General features: G+C 46.9%; 3 protein-coding genes and 2 long non-coding RNA genes across 7 annotated transcripts in view; 2 read left to right on the top strand and 3 right to left on the bottom strand.

Annotated features, from left to right (window-relative positions):
* LOC132475194 (uncharacterized) overlaps positions 1–20,411 on the bottom strand; it is a 110,007-nt gene that overhangs the window by 48,251 nt on the left and 41,345 nt on the right. The gene's annotated exons all lie outside the window — the stretch shown is intronic.
* LOC132475082 (G-protein coupled receptor family C group 5 member C-like) lies at positions 1,009–4,983 on the top strand. 3 transcript variants are annotated; one of them, XR_009529811.1, is made up of 6 exons: positions 1,009–1,441; positions 2,108–3,110; positions 3,465–3,574; positions 3,948–4,067; positions 4,194–4,553; positions 4,592–4,983. XR_009529811.1 is itself a non-coding variant. In XM_060076061.1 (5 exons), the coding sequence occupies exons 2-5, from the start codon at positions 2,117–2,119 to the stop codon at positions 4,224–4,226; spliced, it is 1,257 nt and encodes a 418-aa protein (XP_059932044.1). In that variant the 5' UTR covers positions 1,009–1,441; positions 2,108–2,116; the 3' UTR covers positions 4,227–4,983. The 3 variants fall into 3 exon arrangements, 1 of the variants encoding a protein (XP_059932044.1); XR_009529810.1 differs by having other exon boundaries at positions 4,194–4,561; XM_060076061.1 differs by having other exon boundaries at positions 4,194–4,983.
* Positions 8,034–10,805, bottom strand: ccdc137 (coiled-coil domain containing 137). The gene is made up of 6 exons (XM_060076059.1): positions 10,633–10,805; positions 10,253–10,389; positions 9,638–9,863; positions 9,131–9,213; positions 8,700–8,776; positions 8,034–8,420 (listed from the first exon to the last, which is right to left on the bottom strand). The coding sequence occupies exons 1-6, from the start codon at positions 10,701–10,703 to the stop codon at positions 8,220–8,222; spliced, it is 795 nt and encodes a 264-aa protein (XP_059932042.1). The 5' UTR covers positions 10,704–10,805; the 3' UTR covers positions 8,034–8,219.
* LOC132475060 (uncharacterized) lies at positions 13,453–14,687 on the top strand. The gene is made up of 3 exons (XR_009529795.1): positions 13,453–14,157; positions 14,193–14,360; positions 14,494–14,687. It is a non-coding gene; the product is annotated as an uncharacterized LOC132475060 (long non-coding RNA).
* Positions 14,723–20,228, bottom strand: LOC132475057 (uncharacterized). Its single transcript, XM_060076033.1, has 11 exons — positions 20,067–20,228; positions 18,254–19,872; positions 17,946–17,973; positions 17,818–17,896; positions 17,370–17,495; positions 16,934–17,282; positions 16,704–16,853; positions 16,106–16,177; positions 15,873–16,026; positions 15,308–15,396; positions 14,723–14,939 (listed from the first exon to the last, which is right to left on the bottom strand). The coding sequence occupies exons 5-9, from the start codon at positions 17,397–17,399 to the stop codon at positions 15,962–15,964; spliced, it is 666 nt and encodes a 221-aa protein (XP_059932016.1). The 5' UTR covers positions 17,400–17,495; positions 17,818–17,896; positions 17,946–17,973; positions 18,254–19,872; positions 20,067–20,228; the 3' UTR covers positions 14,723–14,939; positions 15,308–15,396; positions 15,873–15,961.

Raw genomic sequence — 20,411 nt, 5'->3', positions numbered from 1 at the left:
CCACAGTTGTAACATAATGAAGCTTGTGTAACGATACTTATGTAAATCTGTGCAAAAAACAGGAATCTGACACACGAGGTAGGCTAAACGCAGAGTGTGTAGGCCTACCATAGTGTAAATAGATGGAAGCTAAACTAAAGTACCACACGTCGATAGGACTGAATGAGGAGAGCAGCCCTAACAGATGTGAGTGCACTTCCAATCCATATCTTAATCTGGTTTCTTCCTGACCTTCCCCTTCGTACCATTGTTCTGTCCGCTGCTAACGGGGCTCAGGATTGCTGGCGGGGCCGCGGTCTGGACGGAACGGATCGACACGCGGCTAAATTCATGATGAAAGCCCCCAAACGGAGGCTTTCCATTGGTGGATCGATGCTCCAACCTTGCCGCGCAAACCCTGCAGCTCAGCACTGAACTAAATGCCCGCCCAGCCATTACTGAGGTGTCCTGGCTGCCCTTGATTGATACTGATACCCCCAGGCATGTAGTGAATAACTGGGTATTTTTAATACACTAGACCAGTCGTTCTCAAATAGTGGTACGCGAAACCCACCCCAAAAAGAAAATACTATTCTGTCTGAAGATTACTAATAATAATCTTCCAGTTAAGAACCAAACATGATATTTATCCAATTAAAATTGAATATTGGCTTCAACATTTTTTTTCAAAAACCATTAAACCAACCACGACATTATCTCTGAATGAAAAGGTGAGATACGGACGACCCACTGTCTGAAAGTTTATAATCGATTCCTCTAATGGCCACCAGATGGCGCTCGACCAAAAGACTAACATAAAAAGTACAAGCATCATCTATTCGGATGAAATAGCACTTTAATTTAACACAAGCCCATATTATTTAACTTATGTTTATACTTTTCTGATTTTTTTTTTAAATATAATTTGTTTGTAAGTTAATGAACCCCAGCGTCAAAGAAAACATCAACTGAGAGTTTAGTGTGTGCACATAACTTGAATTAGCTGGGACTTTTTTTTTTTTTTGCGACACAACAATAATAGCGCCATTGTGCGTAACCTGATTAAGAGATAATGAGGACTGCACTGAGCTGAGTGATCGCAATAACATGCAAAGCTGAGCAGGCAGCGCAGCGCACAGCGGGCAGCAGCAGGTAAACAGCCTGGTTATAGACCTCCTACACGGAGCTCATTTCGAATGGACGTGGATATAATTACTATAGCGTAACTTTGATCCAGTTTGATGGCCCTCAACAGAAAATACAAATATAGAGCATAACCAACAGTTCAGTAAGTTGTGTGTGAGGCTGGTGCAGATTGGACAACCACCTACCATCTAGTCTCAGAGACGATTCTGTCATTCAACATGAATTCGATTTAGATGTTTGACATCAGGAGGTCTTCTGCGGTCTTTTCTCTCCGTTTGTGGACCACCTGTGGCGACCTGTGGCTCCTCATCTAGAGGTACAAAGGGCATCCTCCATCCTTCACACAGTCTGGGTCTGACACCGACAATTTAAAGCAGTCTTCTTCATGTTATTGTGTTAATTGTGTTGGAGTGATGTCAGTGTTTTCCCCTTGTTTCCTGATGATTGTGTAATTCTTAAGTCGAATCGGTGTTGGGCTACTTTTACTCACATGACTTGGAAAGATTTAATTTTGCAGACTAATCGTCGACCTCGGTTTATTCCCTGTATTGATGGAAGTAATCGAAAGTACTTTCCTTGTTCTGAACTAATTGTAGGCCTACTAATGTGAGTTACCGCACGTCTTTCAAACCCCACGTATGGTTGGCAATAGAGGAGACTATTGTGTTTAGAATACACTGTGAAACTTTTCACAGCAATATGACAGTACGGTACGGTTTATTTTTAAAGTAGGCCTAATCTACTGTATCATGTAAATACAGTAGATGACTGTTAGAATCTGGCTGTAAATCTACATTAAAGGGTTACGGTGTAGGTAATACACCATAACAATTAAAAATGTCGAAACCCCCGCTAAAGTGTCGAAACCCTCGTTTGTACACTTCTTCCCGGCCCCTTCTCCCCGCCCCCACTAAACACGCCCCCCCGCTGTGCATCAGGCCTAATCTCGTGTTCCTGGTAACTCTAACCCCCTCCTCGCCAGTGCACAGCCATGACCTCCGGCGTGCCCAGAGGCTGCGGCGCCGGCGTCAAACCGCTCTACTTCAACCTGTGTGACCTGGACGCCGCCTGGGGCGTGGCGGTGGAGGCGGTGGCGGCCGCCGGCGCGCTGACCTCCTTCGTCCTGCTCGTCTTCCTCCTGGGCATCTGGCCCCTGGTGGGCGACCGGCAGCGGCGTCGCATGCTGCACCTGCTGGCCGCCTTCACCCTGTGCACCCTGGGGCTCTTCTGCCTGGCGCTGGCCTTCGTCGTGGGGCGGGACTCCACCACCTGTGCCGCGCGGCGGTTCCTCTTCGGCGTGCTGTTCGCCGGGTGCCTGGCCTGCCTGGTGACGCACGGCCTGTGGCTGGCGCTGCTGGGCGGGGGGTCCGCGGGGTCGGGCCGGGGGCCCCGGGGCTGGCTGCTCGGCCTGGGGGGCCTGGCCCTCTGGCTGGTGGAGGTGATGGTGAACGCCGAGTGGCTGATCATCACCCTGCTGCGCTCCCCGCTCTCGCCCCCCGCCGTCGCCCCCGACCTGTCCTGCAGCATCGCCAACCAGGACTTTGTGACGGCGCTGGTCTACGTGATGGCGCTGCTGCTGGCCGCCGTGGCGACGGCCGTGGCCGCGCTGGCGCAGAAGGACGGGCGGTGGCGTCGGGACGGCGCCCTGCTCCTGTCGACGGGGCTGCTCACCGCGGCCCTCTGGGCGGCCTGGATCGGGATGTACGTCTACGGGAACCGGGCGCTGGGCCGCGGCGACTGGGACGACCCCACCGTGGCCGTCGCCCTGGTGGCCAACGGCTGGGCGTTCCTGCTGACCTACGTGGTCCCGGAGACCTGGCTGCTGGACGCCGGGCAGGGGGGCGGCGAGGAGGAGGGCTCGGACGCGGAGCACGCCGTGTACCCGGCGCGCAGCGCTCTGGACTACGGACCCGACCGGACCCCCGCCGTCCACAACCTGTACATGGACAACGCCGCCTTCTGCACGGAGGAGCCCAAAGGGGAAGGTGGGGCAGAACAATACGTCCTGGCTCTGGAAAATAGTACCTAGCATTGTGTAGCGTCTTATCCTAGCTATCTCTCTCGTCTACGGGGAATGGGTTAACCTAGTGATGGTTAGTGCTTTGTGCTTGGTTCTATGAACATCCTTACTGTACCGACAGAGATATATTGTTGTTTCTCTTCTGACTAATGGACTTATTGTAAGACGCTTTGCATATAAGCGTCTGCTCAATTCCCTAAATGTAAATGTAAATGTTGTAGTTAGCATTTTGTTTATAAACAGCCTTTCCAACCGCAGCTAAAAGCCTAAATGTAAATGTTGTAATTGTTCTTTCCTAATCCCCGTTCTGTGGCTCCAGAGCCGCTCCCGGAGGCGCCGCCGACCCCGGAGGGCCCCCGCCCGGGGCACCTGCGGCGGGGGGTGTACCAGCCCACGGAGATGGCCCTGATCCACAAGGGCCTGACCTACGTGAGTGCTCTGACATTCGCTCTACGGACCGACCCTCAGCGTGTGCCAGCCTCCCTCGTAGCAAAGGAAGCATAGTAATAGAATCCAAGTACTGTTCTGATTCCGATTATAATGTGTAGGCCTGTGTGTGTGTGTGTGTGTGTGTGTGTGTGTGTGTGTGTGTGTGTGTGTGTGTGTGTGTGTGTGTGTGTGTGTGTGTGTTTACATTTGTATGTGTGTGTGTTTGTTTATGTGTGTCTGTGTGTGTTTGTGTATGTGTGTTTGTGTGTGTGTGTGTGTGTGTTTATTTATGTGTGTCTGTGTGTGTGTGTGTGTGTGTGTGTGTGTGTGTGTGTGTGTGTGTGTGTGTGTGTGTGTGTGTTATTCCCCAAAGACCGACTTTCACAAGAACGCAGGAACGATGGCCTCCGCCCCCGCTATGAACAAGGAGACCCCCAGCCCGAGCTTAGCTTGGCCCCTCCCTCCTCCTTCTGTGCTGCGGCATGCTGACAGCGTGAGTACCCCCCGCAACCCCACAACCCCCCAACCCCCACCCCCTCCCCCATCGACCGTATGCACTTGATTCGCTGATGGCGATCAGTAGATGGTAATCTGTCTTCTGTTTGTTTCCCTTCAACAGGGCAACGCTTTGAACCGGAAGCCGTTGTGGTGATTTCTCTCTTACTGTGCAGAGATCTCGATCACCACCTACCTGGTGGATGCAACAAATCTGTCCATTGTATTTGTTGCGTTGATGTTGTTGATGTAGTTGTAAGTGTCTTGAGGTTCTGAAGGCAGAACTTTGGGAGGGGGGGCTGGACTGAAGGGGTCCCCCTAACTGAAGGGTTGGGGGGGACTGCAGCCCGACCTAACACCCAGCGGGCTTCTGTACGTCTCCACAGCATGGAGGAGACACATGAATGAATGTGTGTTTGGGTGTGTTTATGTGTGTGTGTGTGTGTGTGTTCGTATTTGTGTATGTGTGTGCGTGTGTGTGTCTGTGTGTGTGTGTGTGTGCGGGGTTGTGCGTCTGTTGAGGAATCCAAGAGTTTTCGTCGTGTAAGGATTAGGCGTCTGTGCCGTGAGAATGCTAAATTGAAAATGCGACAAGGAACCGAGGCAAAGCGGATATATTATTTGTACAGTCTGTTAATCTGCCTGCCTGGGTAATACCGGTGGGAACATGTTTTTAAAATGCTAGTCGCTACAGGAGACTGAGAGATCAGAGTGCTCGGACCTCTAAGAAAGTCCAAACCAGTCAGTAATTCCACTTTTTTGTATGGTTTTAATTAACCGAAATACTTGTCAGTGTATTTCCAGTGTATTTTCCCTACACTGGTTATCTTTGACCTATTGTATTTTATTCTTGTTCTGCTGGCTTTTTAAACGTGTAAACGTGAGGAGTTATCTCATAAAAAGATTCAAACTGACGTTCTCTGTCACATTTTGTTCTCAGATGTTTGGTGCATCACATTCAAACGAGATGTTATGTAACGACTGGACTCTGTGATCTGGTCGGTCGGATAAACCTGGAGGGGGTAAGCATTAAAGATGCATAGGACATCAACCAGGCAGGACCAGATCAAGTCCTATGAGGTTAAAAGTGAAAGACTTCCAGCACATTTTTCAGAAATGTTTTGCATGCACTTTGATATCGGCGTCCGATTGATCCGTATCTCAGTGGAATAGACTGACACTGGGAGAGAGGGGCCCTACTTTATTATGGTCAAACATCGTGGATGACCTCTTCAATACTTGAACGATAGAAGCCTGGATTTCAATCCCACATCAATTAAATTATCATCATTCAAAACGCGACTGGCACAATTCATAGATTCATAGAGATATTCAGTTCAATTCTATGGAGTGGCTCTATTTTCCACTGCTTTGATATGAACTGATAGCCAAACACTAGTCGCCTTTTGTGAGGCTGAGTGTAACTTCATGGTGACGTAACGCCTTTAGTAGGGAATGCAAATGAATGGTTCCATTCCAACAGAAATAAAACATTGTCATAAAACATGATAAAACTGTAAAAAACCAAACCGGTGCTGCAACAAGGAACATCCGTGTTCTTCGCAGTCAGTGTCGTTCCAGCTGCAACGTGTGTGTTGGTTTGTAAAAATAAGCTCGTTAAATAATTATTTACATGTGGTTTATCTTTGCACACGACACGCGGACAATCAAATCCCAGGGCTAGGGGCGGCTGCCTAGCAGCGAGGACAAACTGTTCCCCTCTCTGTCCCTTTCTCCCTCTTCCTCTCTCTCTTTCTCTCTCTCTGTATCTCTCCCTCTCTCTCTCTCTATATCTCTCTCTATCTCTCTCCCCCCGTCCCTCTCTTCCCTTCTCCTTCATCTCTGTCTCCATCCTCCTCTCTCTTTCTCTCTTCCCCTATCTCTGTATCTCTTTCTCTCTTTTTTCTCTCTCTCTGTCTCTCCCCCTCTCTCTTCCCCTCCCTCCCTCTCTCTCTACCTTGCCCCATTACATCTTCAGAAATGGTTTTGTTGATCGCGGGGCTTTATACAACCATTGCCAGCCATCTGTAAACATTCAGCATGTCTTGTTTGTACCGATGGACGTGTGGACAGAGGACCATCACTGTGCACTTGGATGTAAATTAATTTCAGGGAATTCATTTACATCCATAAAATCAAAACCACAAAGGTAAAATAAAGGTTAGCGTTAATGATTCTCCTGCTTCTCGCTCATGACTCTAGGGGCAGATAAGCAAAGAGATGATGCAAGTTTTGAGGTGACCGCAATTTGCATGAGTTCCCTTGATCCTTCCAGTGTGGGAGTGACAACAAATGTTTGAAGTTTTATTGTTTTTCCTACTACTTTACATTTTGTGCTCCCAACAGTGCCTCATTGAAGGATGACGTTCTTCCCGTATCACCCGATGGTGACCTTCAACCTAAGCAGATTCTACGTCAAGCTGTGAAACCCCGTCATTAATGACATGTTCATGCAGTATCAGTAACTAAATGTTACTTTAGTAACATTTAGTTAGTAACTTTAATAACAGTTCAACATCTCAAATATTGAACTTAGATGTTCCCATGCCATTTTCTCCTTCCAGAAACCAATTCCTGCAGTATAGGCCGATACCGAGTAGGCTACTAGGTAGTTCGACCTATGAAGGTCGGAGATGACACGTTACCCATTCGCAAATACATAAATCCTTACAGTATTTTCCGTGTTTTCTCAGTTCCCAAAGCCAATAATCAAAGGCCTCATTCATCAAGAAGGAAGTTGGCAGAGGGTAATTTAAGAGATTTGCATGATAATTGCATGATAAAAATTGTACCGCCTACGGAGTTCGTGTTCGAAACATTACGTCATCGTTCGACGTGATTGTACGTTGCCAGGCAGGTTTCAAAAAACATTCGCGCTCATGTTGCCAAAGACGAAATAACATAATACAGATAACACTTTTTTTTACTTTATATTTGTATTGTATTGAATTTAGCTGGTAAACTGAGTGTTTAAAGTGTATCATAGTCTAGGTAGCTTGCGTTAATACTCAGTTTACTAGCTAAATGCGATTAAACGATCACATACAATACAAATATAAAGTTAGCAACGCTAATAAATGTCATTTGTAAAATTAGTGTTATCTGTTTAAGGTTATTTCGTCTTGTGACGCTCAATGAATGAGCGCGAATGTTCATGAACCTTCCTACGTCATCGATCGTCCGTTGACAGGCAGGTTTGGAATTTTCGAACGCAATTACGTAGGCGGTAAAATTTTCGCCCCCCCCCCGGTAACATTTTTGTGTGACAGAACCGTCCAAGACAACATGTATTTAATGAGACGTTTTGGAAGATGGTTCCACAATAAAGCCAGTGTGCTATGTTAAAGCGTTTAATAACCATTTCATATAAACAAAAAAGGCAGGTTTATCATAAAAACAGGTTAGGCAACAATTATTTAAAACCAAACTGTGTGAACAGCTACACGGTGTGTCACTTAACACCCAGTCACACAAGTCACACAAAGCCAATTCAATCGATGAAAAAACTCTCACTCAAACAGCGTAATAGGAGTTCTACTCTGTCGAGTTTACTGCCACCTAGTGGGGAAACCAAGATACAAACTCTACAACTTCAGAGTCAATGACAGCTGTAAGAATGACACTGCAGATGATGGGTCAGTACAGTATATACGGTTTTGTACTGATAATGTTATAAAAAGGACCAACATAATATAATATGATAAGTTTAGGTGGTGGTCTTTGACCTCGTACAGGTCATATTCAGTCTGAAGATTGGCAAGACGGCTGCTGTCGGTTGGGTACGGAACCGGGAGCCCCCATCGGACGTTCCCAGATGGGTCAGCCCATCAGTTCGAACAACCAGGCCCACGTCCACGTTCCACGTCCGGATAGAGAAATAATGTTTACGTCCCAGTTCTCCAACACGCCAAGCCATGGCACGAGCAGAGCTCTGACTCAAAACCAAGAAGGTCGAATGGAGCTGTGTGTGTGTGTGTGTGTGTGTGTGTGTGTGTGTGTGTGTGTGTGTGTGTGTGTGTGTGTGTGTGTGTGTGTGTGTGTGTGTGTGTGTGTGTGTGTGTGTGTGTGTGTGTGTGTGTGTGTGTGTGTGTGTGTGTCTCTCTCTCTCTCTGTGTGTGTGTGTGTCTCTCTCTCTCTCTCTGTGTGTGTGCTACAGGTTCTTCAGGGTCTTCAGCGAGGCGTCCCTGAGCTCCTGCTTGCGCTGCTTCTGCCTCTTGAGATGGCGGTACGCCTCCACCACGCGGACGCGCTCCTCCTCCATGATCCTCTTCCGGGCCATGGAGGGCGAGGCGGTGGACACCACATCCTGGCCGAGCAGCGAGTTCAGCAGCAGACCCTTGGAAACCGCGTTCTGGGGGAGGGGGGGGAGGGATCAGTAGGGGGGAACGTTTCTGGGGTCGGCCCCCAGCCAACACATTGTCTACCCGCAGGTGGACTTGAGTGAGATGCACAACAGCTACCTGCTTGGTATAAAAAAGGTGCTGTACGCAGTGTGTGTGTGTGTGTGTGTGTGTGTGTGTGTGTGTGTGTGTGTGTGTGTGTGTGTGTGTGTGTGTGAGTGTGAGTGGAATACAATCCAGACACCTAACCTAAATCCTAGCAGTTCACTACATCACAACCACGTGCTTACCTTGGCCGCTGGGGCCTTCCGGGGTTGGGCGGTGAACGTGGGGGGTTCCATCGCGACCTCCCCGAACTTCACCTTGTCTGGAGAAGAGGTGGGGGCGACAGGGGAGACTGCTTAGTAAATGGTAAACAGACTATTTATAGGGCGCTTTTTTAACCAGTGTCCACTCAAAGTTTACAATTTACAATATTGTCTAACATACATTCATACACACATTCACTTCAACCACGCAGGGCGACAGCCAGCTCTTCAGGAGCAGTCAGGGTGAGGCGTCCTGCTCAGGGACACCTCGACACTCGAGGAGCCGGGGATTAAACTAGCAACCTCCCGGTTACTGGACAACCCGCTCTGGCTCCTGAGACACATGCCGCCCGTTTAGTAAAGACACGCCTCGCTCACGATGGTCTGAGTTAAAACGCAAACACCAGTAATACCTATGAACATGTTCTTCTCCATCTCCTTCTCCTGTCGGTTGAGTTTCTTCTGATGCAGTCGGTTCAATCGGGATTGATTGTACCTGGAAAGATACAGGGGAGGGTTGAGTACATGTTGAGAACACACACACACACACACACACACACACACACACACACACACACACACACACACACACACACACACACACACACACACACACACACACACACACACACACTTAAAAACAAACTTTGAACCAGGCAGCATTCAACTTCATAATTAACTTCACAATTATATATTGTCGCATTGATCCCCAAACGAACGATACATCCTAAGTGAGAGCATAACCGAAACCCTATAGTAAGTGAACATATTAAACAGGGTTACAGTAATGATCCAATCCAACACACACACACACACGCACGCACACACACCTTATGAAGTTAGGATCAACAAGTCACTATTATGCTTTTTTTTTTTTTTTTGGTTTTCTCAGGACAGCAGACGTGTGTGACGTTACTCACTCCATCTTCTTCTCAGACTTGACCTTGGCTGCGGGCTTCTCCTTCGTCTCCTCCTCCAGCTCTGGTTTCCTCTCCACCTGGTTCTTGGTGAGGAACATGACGTGGTCCGTCTCGGTGTTCATGCGGCCCAAGTACGCCCTCTTGCTCTCGTCCTTCTTCCTCTTGAAGTGCGGGACAGCGATCTCTTCGATTAGAGACTCCTCCGTCGTGGCTAAGGGAATGGCAGCTGTAAGGAAAAGAGTTCAATGGTAAATAGGCTGCATTTTTACAGCGCTTTTCTAACCAGTGGCTGCCTGGCCACTCAAAGCGCTTTACAACATTGCCTGAAATTCAGCCATGATTCACGCACAACGGCGGTGTCAACCATACAAGGCGACAGCCAGCTCATCAGGAGCAGTTAGGGTGAGGCGTCTCGCTCAAGGGCACCTCAACACAACGCTAGGAGGAGCCGGGATCGAACTAGCAACCTCCCGATTACCAGTCAACCCGCTCTACCTCCTTAGCTGGGTGGACGGTGACTGTGGGCAGTTATGTGACTGTGACACGCAACACATTAAATCAATAATAATTACTGTCCCCATTTAAGACATATGCTTCTGAATACCCCTTAGTTACCTTTAATTTTCTTAGCTTTCGGTTTCCCCTTCTTCATCAACTCCTTGCTCTTGATGATCTCGCGGAGCCGGAAGGGGATCTGGTTGAAGTGGTCGTCCTGGTCCCCAGCGGGGGTCCCGACTGGCTTCTCCTCACCACTGAGACCACACGGAGGGACATGGAGGGACAGAGAGGAGACATGGCGGACAGATACGAGATGGAGACAGAGAGGGGACAGAGAGGAGGCATGGCGTTGGTCTACAGGGTGGACGGGTCCATGGTACTCGACAAAGTAACACTAACACACTGTACGTTTCGCTTCGTAAACATGGGAAGTTAGCCACGTTAGCCTGACTGATCAAAAGAGGATCAGAATCCGGCTCTGTTTTTTCTAAAGTTACCTCTTAGAAGGTCGGGGCTTCCCGGGCGGATCCGCCCCATCGTGAGCCTTTCCACGTCGCTTCTTTCCCATTGTTATGACTTTAAATCCGATGTATTTACAATCACATGTGGGTGAAATGTGTGCAGCTCAAAAGGTAACCTCTGAACCCTAAGCACCGCCCACCGCTTTGCTTCAATTGGCTGACCGTACATCCGCACTACCTCCCTATTGATCAGATAGGAGACTGCGGTCAAGTGAGCCGCCATTCGTTCATCCGCGGTTAAGCCAGCCGTCACACAAAATCTTCGTGCGCCTTCTCTAAACAGCCTTTGGGTGGTATCTCGCAACGTTTTCAAAATAAAACCTTCACCTACGTGTGTAGATATATAGAACACTAGCTGGCGGCGTCTAGAATGTCCGCACTTGCGGACATCTTGCCAGTCAGCTGCTCACCCATAACATTGTGTTGGTAGTGGTACATGTACTTTATAAATAACCATAACTTGCTACATTTTCAACCGTTTTACCAACGGTTGGGTTTCTTACAAACCTTATTACCGTGGTTATAATATTGTACCAATTTTAGAACATTTCAATTTTTTTAGAATCTAACATAATTATTCATCAGTATCAAGTATGCAGTGCCGTAACTACATCTCTGACGTTTATAACAAAACAAACCGTTTGAAAATGTAGCAAGGTGGTTAAGGTTATTTAAAAAGTACATGTACCACTACCAAGTCAACACAGTGTTATGGGTGAGCAGCTGACTGTGGCAAGTTGGCCGCCAGTGCGGACCTTCGACTCCATTGGCCAGCAGAATATGCATGTGTACGTTTTTCAAATGACATTTTCTCAAAATCTATACAGTAAAATCAAATGGTTCCTTGTGGTCAAGTAGTCAGTACAACAGTTAGTATGGTCATATCAGTCAGTGCCTGGACTTATGTGACATTCGGTCTATAGCCCACTTCAAATTGCTGACATAATGCAATTTGCAAAGGTGAGAATATGCATGTGTACGTTTTTCAAATGACATTTTCTCAAAATCTATACAGTAAAATCGAATGGTTCCTTGTGTACAAGTATACGGTACAACAGTTAGTATGGTCATATCAGTCAGTGCCTGAACTTATGTGAAATTCGGTCTATAGCCCACTTCAAAGTGCTGACATAATGCAATTTTGCATTATGGTGACCGATTAAATGTGATGGGAAAAATAAAACGACTTGTCCGACTTGAGGGCCGCGTTATGAAACAATGCGTCAGATAAACGATCGCACACATACAACAGAGCCTATAAACTCAACAAATGAATCCTATTTAACAGCCCGTTCCCTAGTAAATCATTAAAAAAAATTCGTTAAGTGACCGTAACATACCTTTGTTTTCCGTTCGTTCCTTGCAGAAACAACACAGACAGAATAAGCTTATTAATAATCAGACGGAAATCGTCGAGCGATGTCTTTTGTTCAGAAGCGTTTTTCAATATGTGTGCAACAGTAAACATGCAAACGTTAAAGATTCTTAGAAAAAAATTCCAACGTCATGCAGCTCATTGTGACGTCATAAGAGAGATGACCTCTCCACCGTGGCCGTGTGTGTGTTCCTGTCCTGTGTTTGTGCGTGCGTGTGTTACGGACAGTGCTGTTAGCCTAGCAGAGGCGAGATGTTTGCATGTCATGAATATTCATAATAAGAGCCAAAATCTATCTATCAATGTAAGCACCAGAGGATCATGGGCATCAGGGCTCCGTTTCCCCGATAACGATGCTCGTACGATCATTCTCACGATGGATCTTGCAAGCCATCGTAAATTTCTTTGGAGTGCTTCGAACGCGCGTTCACTGCACTCACGACGTTCGTAGGATTGTAACCGTCTACTGACACGGTGCTGAAATGGGCTCCGTAGGAGGGGGTGACGCAGGAATGATGCAGGAAAATGGGGTTAAAAAGCGTTAAAATATCTCCCCATCAAGGCCATCAACAGAATAGCCTACGAAAAGATTAGACTGCAATAATATGAATGCTAAAGATATTAAAACACAATTGATTAGGCCTAGGCTGACATATGCTACATTAGTCCTTATCCTGAACGCACTACTACATTTTTTCAAGGCATTTTCCCCCCTGAAATAATTACAAAAATAGCTTGTGTGACAACTACATTTATCTTAATGTGCAGCAAAGAGCCGACTATCTGATTCCGCATAAGGTTTCATTGATTGGCGCGCAATTTAGAATCTGATGTAAAACAAAAAATGCAACATTCCATTAATTCAGTAGCATTCAAACTCAGATTCTGGGCATTGAAACCCGGCTATTGCTGACCCGATTAGGAGAGCTTGGTCTAGATCCTGCCCATATTGTTGGGCAGGATGATGTATAGGCCTTTTTACACTGCCAAGCCGGACACCCGCATGCAAGAATGAGCTCACGTCTGAGTAAAGGCTACAAACAAAATAAAAAGTGCAAAAACTTCAACTTATTGTTCATTTTGCTGAGCACTTGTTTTTTATCCCGACAAAAGCCTCATAAGGAAAGTTCCTCTGCGTCTCTCGTAGATCGTAGGCCTACCATCTTTCAAGGTATTTTTTAATGTGACTACATAACCTCTCACATGATCAGCAGCTCGCGGATTTCACTTACACCGAAACAGCCTGCCCATCATATCCCTTCTTTTCCAGGTAGGCTATACTAGGTTATTAACTTATCCTGGAAATGATAAAAGTATATTAAACAAATCCCAGCACCACACCAAAAGGAGGCAGCAAATCAGAGCTAAACATATCTATCTGCTCTTTTCCACATGGTAAGAGCAACACAAAACAGGTTTATAATATTTGGATGTTTTATTTTCTTTAAATCAAGCAGGTTACATTTCATTCATTTTTACACAATCTGATATTTGGAGGCATTTGCAAATATGCTCATAAATTACATGATTTGTAATCCCAAAGAATGAGGTGGTTAATGATCAATATTGGGATCAACAGTGATCACCCTACTAATGTACGCATTACGTATGCAGGAAGAAAAAGAAAAGTTCCCATTAAGGTCTCATGTGAAACACCACAGGTCTGAAATACTCAGGAACACATGAAAATGGCACAAAAATGAATTTCACTCTCCAACCTTTTGCTAAAGAGACGTTGACCGGCCCACAGAGAGCCTGGAGCTCACGGGACAACATTCACACACATTCTGCTTCATGAAGAGGTCAGATTATCGTCAGACCATAGACATTACATGTAAGGACACTGAACATTTGGCCGGATTACACATAGAAATGCAATCCAAAACAAAATGGGTAAAGATAAAGCATGTTTATTGATGCGGCAAACAAAGGTTCAAATATCCTCCAAAGCACTTCAAGCCCTCAAAAGAATGAAACTCAAAACGCAGATGAGGTAAAAGAAGAAACTTCTAAATTAAAGTGGAGCGACCCAGGGACAAGTCTGGTTTGGGTTAAAGATTATGGATGGTTAACTTTGTGTAACGTGTTTGGACAAGCAAGTTTAGGTTTTAGGCAAGCGACTTCAGGTATTAGGCATGCGACTTCAGGCAAGCGACTTCAGGTATTAGGCAAGCGAGTTTAGCCAAGCGAGTACAGGCAAGCGAGTCAAGCTAAGCGAGTTTAGGTTTTATGCAAGCGAGTTTAGGTTTTATGCAAGCGAGTTTAGCCAAGCGAGTACAGGCAAGCGAGTCAAGCTAAGCGAGTTTAGGTTTTATGCAAGCGAGTTTAGGTTTTATGCAAGCGAGTTTAGCCAAGCGAGTACAGGCAAGCGAGTCAAGCTAAGCGAGTTTAGGTTTTATGCAAGCGAGTTCAGGTATTAGGCAAGCGAGTTTAGGCAAGCGAGTTTAGGCAAGCAAGTTTAGGTAAGAGAGTCAAGTTACTTTAGGCCTCACTTTATTTGCGGTTAAATTGCGGCATTAGGTTTAGAAAGAAGGTTAAGATCCAGGCTCAGGTTTGCTTCCAGCCTCGTCCCTCTAGTCGCTCCCTATAAAGAGGGTTCCCAGCTACCGTGTTAAAATACAACAGCTGGGATTACAGATATGGAGTACAGAAATAAATGACAAAGATTGATTCAAACATTCTTCCCCCAAAATGTGGTGAAACATAAAATGGAGAAAATAATTACTTTCTCTCCATTGAAACCCAGTCATAACTTACGATCTCACGAGGTCCCGCCGCAAGGGGCAGACTTACGAGCTCTATAGAGTGTGCACTGTGTGTTGATGTTGGGTGTGGATTAATGTGCTGGTGTAGCCATCCAGGGATCCTCAGGGTTTATGGGAGTAGGACACACTGGTGTAGTTCAGTACTGTGAAGTAAATTGATGCAAAAAGTAGAATCAGTGTCAAGATCAATCAAATGTCTATAAATACAGGAACAGCCCCATCTGGTCTCAATCAGCATTTGATTTCATAGACTTAAATTAGCGAAAAAACAAGCATTTATTTAGCTCAACAGTCCTAGTGCTGGAGAACCAGGTTTCAAAAAAATTCAATACGAGCCTCCAGGTGCATTGGAGTTACTGCATTTAATTAACTTTAATTTAATTAAGAGCACACTAGTCAGTGGAGATGTTCACAGAAAAGACTTGTCTTCAGACCTTTATAAAGATCAGGAGGGATTATATAATTGCCGTTTGACGCGTTAGGTCTGTTCAAGGAGGAAGTAAATATTTACCAGCGTTGGGTCTCTGCACCATGACACCCAGCTGCCGCACATCTGGTCTCCCTTTAAGTCGCCTGAAGGAGAGGTCAACTTAATTGAACCTAAGGGGAATGGGTCACAAGAAAAGGTAAGGATAAATCAAAGCTAAACATAGAAAGGATGAAAACAAGCATTGTCCAACATGGGGTTCGGCGATATTTTGATGTAAAAACATTTAGGTATACGATCCAACCATCAAAAACAGGCTCTTCTTATCATGTTTCCAATGTACCCCGAGTTGCTACGCCCTCATCAGCCACCAGGTGGCAGACTTGATTTTGTCAGTAGAAGGAGCAAAATAGCCATCCAGCTTGATTACAGCAATAGTAGAGGAGTGAGTCAAAATAATGCGTTTGAGCACCTTCAGCCATTGGCTCTTGTTCAAGGACATCCCGCTGATTGGCTGAAGTCAGATCTTATTCTCTAGAAAGTTTGTTACAGAAGAAGCCCCTAGTATCAAAGCAACATACCCGGCAAACAAAACTAACCTTGTTGAATAAATGAAAATGTCTTCAAGATGGTCAATCCAGTATCTTACCAGTTCCACATGGAGTCTCTAGTCGGCTGCGCTGCGGGCCTTAGGTCCGTCCTCTGCTCCGGGACGAGGTCTTGAGTATAAAGAACCAGTCAGTCATCAAGCTGCTTGGTCTCTTCAAAGAGGTGGAGGTTTGACCGCCTGCACCATGAGGACGCTGTGGATACGGTATGGGACCATTTATCAGCGGATCTGAACTGCAGAACTTTAATCACATCAGCTGTAGATTTATGTACCTTCTCCGGAAAGATGAGTGGTCGTCAGCCCCTGAGCAGTGATCTTCATCCCCAGTGACTCCTTCAATCCTGCTGGAGCAAACACTCAGTTACCATTTGGAGATGACCCAGCTACCCTAGTGTACTCACTACTAAGTGATACAACCCGGTTCAGTGTTTCCCCCAGACAATGTCTTAGTCAAGTTGGTGGGGGGGGGGGGGGTCTTCGGTGAGGGTTTCAGTTCGCAATAATACATACAACCGCCTTTTCAATTGCATTCAAAATGTTTTATGGCACGACTATTGTTTTGAACAGTATACAGTATTACAGACAAATTATTTATCTATATTTTTTTGTACTTGAGGAAAGTATGTTTTCTTTCCCTACGAGTTTTGCACTTTGTTATTACATAATTATTTTTTATATATAATTTTTCTACATTGATAGTCAAGGCGGGGCCCTGTTGTTAAGACGGCCTTAACCACACAGTGCTGGGGGAAACACTGCAGTTACTTGAGTTAAACATTAGAGTTTAGTCCCCAAATGGCGATACCACCAGTTCATGGCTGCGCTCTTTGATTTTCTCGTTGATCAGATTGACCTGGAGAAAGAGCTGACCTTCCATGGATGAGGAGCTGGTTGGTCTAATCACGAGCCGCCTTCGGACCTCCACCGCCGGATCCCCCAGCCGTCCACCGCCGGGACCGTCTCCTCCAGGACCTCCACCGGGCCAACCGCCTGGACCTCCGCAACGTCGCCTCATTTCTTCTGAAATGAGACACACGTTCTATTTGCACCCCGGACATTCCTCCCCGTTCATGATGCACTGGAGAAGAGTTTAGCTTTACTGGATGAGCCGCCGCCGCCGGGCCCTCCAGGACGCCGCCGCCGCCGGGCCCTCCAGGACGCCGCCGCCGCCGGGCCCTCCAAGACGCCGCCGCCGGGCCCTCCAAGACGCCGCCGCCGGGCCCTCCAGGCTGACCGCCGCCAGGTGGACACCACCGCCGGGACCTCCAGGTTGGTCCCAACCACCGCCTCCAGGCCCTCAAGGTTGGTCCCAACCACCGCCTCCAGGCCCTCAAGGTTGGACCCAACCGCCGCCTCCAGGCCCACCGACTCCAGGACCTCCAGGTTGGCCTCCACCTCCAGGCCCGCCGCCGTCTCCAGGCCTTCCAGGTTGGCCGCCTCCAGGCCCTTCTGAAATGTGAGACACAAGTTCCAGTTGCACACTGGAACATTTCTCCCCTTTCATCATGGATGCACTGAAGAGGAGTTTAACTTTACTGGATGAGGAGCCGCCACCTGGCCCTCCATGGGCCAGGTGGCGGCTTCCAGGTTGGACGCTTCCAGGACCTCCAGGGCACCGCCGCCTCCAGGCTGGCCTCTGCCTCCAGGACCTCCGCCTCAGTCCTTCTGAAAGGCGAATGACACGTTCCATTTGCACACTGCACATTTCTCCCCGTACATGATGCAGATAATCAACTCCTCCTCTGCTTTAGCTCCCACAGATCTCACTGATGCCCTACTGTGCAGTCTTGATTGAGGTATTATTTAACCCAACAGCCAGCCACACACACCTAGCCTACATCCTGGAGCTGGTCCTAGTGGCTGAGAATGCATCTGACATTTTTCAGAACACCTCAGAGTTGCTGTGGCTCCATGTCAAAATTTTAATTCTAAACAATTCACCAAGCCTAAAAAAAATGTGCAGCTGTGAAGTTCCGTGTCTCACCGTTCAGCATCCGTTGGGCTGCACGGCTCCCGGCCTTCCCTCCACCTGCAGCGAGCGCCTCCAGACGACCGCCACGGACCTCCAGACGAGCACCTCCAGACGACCGCCACGGACCTCCAGACGAGCACCTCCAGACGACCGCCTCCATCACCTCTACTGAAACAAGACAAAATCTATTTAAACACTGGAGATTTTTTTCTCCTCGCTCACTCAGATGTCAATAGCTTATCTTCTCCCATTCTGTGCGTTCGAGAAGTATCATTTCCTATAAACTCCCAAACCCAGCCACACATCTAATCTTCATAAGGACACTAGTCCTAGTGGCTGAGAACGCTTGGCTAACAAGCCAATCACAACCAATGACTGAATTCCAGTTTCCTTCTGAACCGTTTGACCACGCCAAGGAGTTTATAGGATGTGCAGTTCCACGGCTCACCCGTCTGTTCTTGTAGGACTGAACGGCTCCTGGCCAACATCCACCTGCAGCTCCCAGTTCCAGACCCGCTCTGTTGAAGCCTCTGGGTGTACAATCCGCTCCTGAACAAAAACAACTGTTCATAAATCATTTGGTACTCTGCAATCCTTGGAAATATTATGAAGCATGAGCTCGAATAGAAAATGTTCAAATCCTGTATAATGATTAATTGTTGTACAAATGTGTATAGTTCTATTGATTACTTTTTTACTTCTATAAAACATTTAATGAATAGTGGGAAACTACACAAGAAAAGTAAATGAATGCGGTTTTAACGCGGTTATATTAGTAAAGCAAGTCTTACCCAAAAAGTCAATAAATGGTGACCACATTTTATCATTATTATTATTAACTATTTAGTGCTTCACTAAATTCCTATAGCAAGTGGAAACGTTACTCTCCTTCATTGGTGATGTTCATGTTCCTCGATATCTTCCAATGGACTCGTTATGAAATCCTTCTGGATCCTCTGCGTTGAAGTGCGTTGTTCAATTTCCAAGGGGCGTGTCTAAAGGGCGCGATCTTAAATGGGTCGATGCTATGCTATTGGATAGGCCTCGACTAATCATAGCATTGGAACGGGTGATGCAGAAATACATACTCCTCAAAATCTTTGAGTAGTAGTCGTTCGTTCTTTTAGTGAGCATATACAGTCTTTAGTTCCCCAACTTCCATCTTTGTTGTTGAAACAACTACATGTTGCGTATATCCAACCTCACATTAGATAGCCTAAAGGGTTGCTATTGGTCGGTCTATTTCGTACCGGGCAGAAAACGTTATATAACGGAGGGACGCCTGACCGCATCTTTGAAGAGCAAATTATATACGAGGTCCGTCTAGTTCCGAAGCTATTGGTGAAATACGCAAAACGAATATTGAAATGTTAATTTTGGCATTTAATTTGCATCTACATTTTGCCAGTGAAGGAGTTTAGGTTTGCCAATCCGAGGTCTAACAGGCAGTAAACATGTTCATTAAAATACAAATGCAAAGTCCACAGAACATACGCGAATAAAAACCACATTGCACCACCAGCGGTCAACAGCAGCAGCAGCAGCAAGTGTATTGAAAGTAGAAGTAGTAAAGAGAAGAATAGAATTGGGAGAGTGGTGTGCAAGTCAGACACCGCATCTAACCCAGGACCACCTTGCAGATCACAAGCAGCAAACCTTCTACCAGTCCAGACCAACCAAACACACATCAACAGGCCCCCAGTCAGTAGGGTCAGTCAGACAGGTTTCCACAGAAGGGCTCAGTGGGGTTATGGGTTGAGCAAAAACAGACCCCTTTCTTCCTTCCACAAGTTTCCATCCTCGATTTTTCGGACATGTGGAGTCGGACATGTTTCAAGTTATCCGTGGATTCCTGAGGGCAGCGAAGTATCTGCAGAAGGTGACGTCCAGGTCCAGCGGTCTGCCGCATTGACCACGAGATCTTTAACCGAGTGGGACCGCCTCGGTTTGTAGTAGGCCTAGAACAGTTCAACAGCGTGGAGGTCCACGTTTCCATCAGAGTTGCTGCAGTTCTTCCATGCTGCTTCCACTGTGAGCAGAGGACACTTCCCAGTGTGGTGGTCGGTGCTGTTCGGTCCGCAGCGTTAGTTAGTCAGTCGATCCCATAGATAAACCACTCAACACAAACTACCACTTCCATCAGCAAATCCACATTAACCTCCAGCGGTAAAACATGTACAATAGAGGGGCGAGAACAGACGACAGGACGAGATGGGGAGAGTGTAACATGTGCCATGAAGGAAGTACCCCGCTTTACTCACTGCGTGGGTCCCGGTGGCGGGAGGTCCACGTCGGTGGCCACGATGTCCGGATTGTTCAACCCACGCAATCCAACGCAAAATAAACGATTAACATCCGTCACGGTGGGGGCGCTTTATGAGGAGAGGCGGGGGAGACGCAGCTGAAATCAATTAAGAACTTGACCTCCAGAAGAACGTGATTGGTTGTGAGCGAGAAGCTCGAGACAGAGACGGCAAAGTTAGAGATACCACCCAAAGGCTGTTTAGAGTAAAGGCGCACGAAGATTCTATGTGACGGCTGGTTGTTTAACCGCGGATGAACGAATGGCGGCTCACTTGACCGCAGTAGATAGGAGTGCTTGTTGT

The sequence above is a fragment of the Gadus macrocephalus genome, chromosome 2 (assembly GCF_031168955.1).
Source record: "Gadus macrocephalus chromosome 2, ASM3116895v1".
NCBI lineage: Eukaryota > Metazoa > Chordata > Actinopteri > Gadiformes > Gadidae > Gadus > Gadus macrocephalus.
Note: the sequence above shows the minus strand (reverse complement) of the source record. Positions and strands in the feature narration are given on the sequence as shown.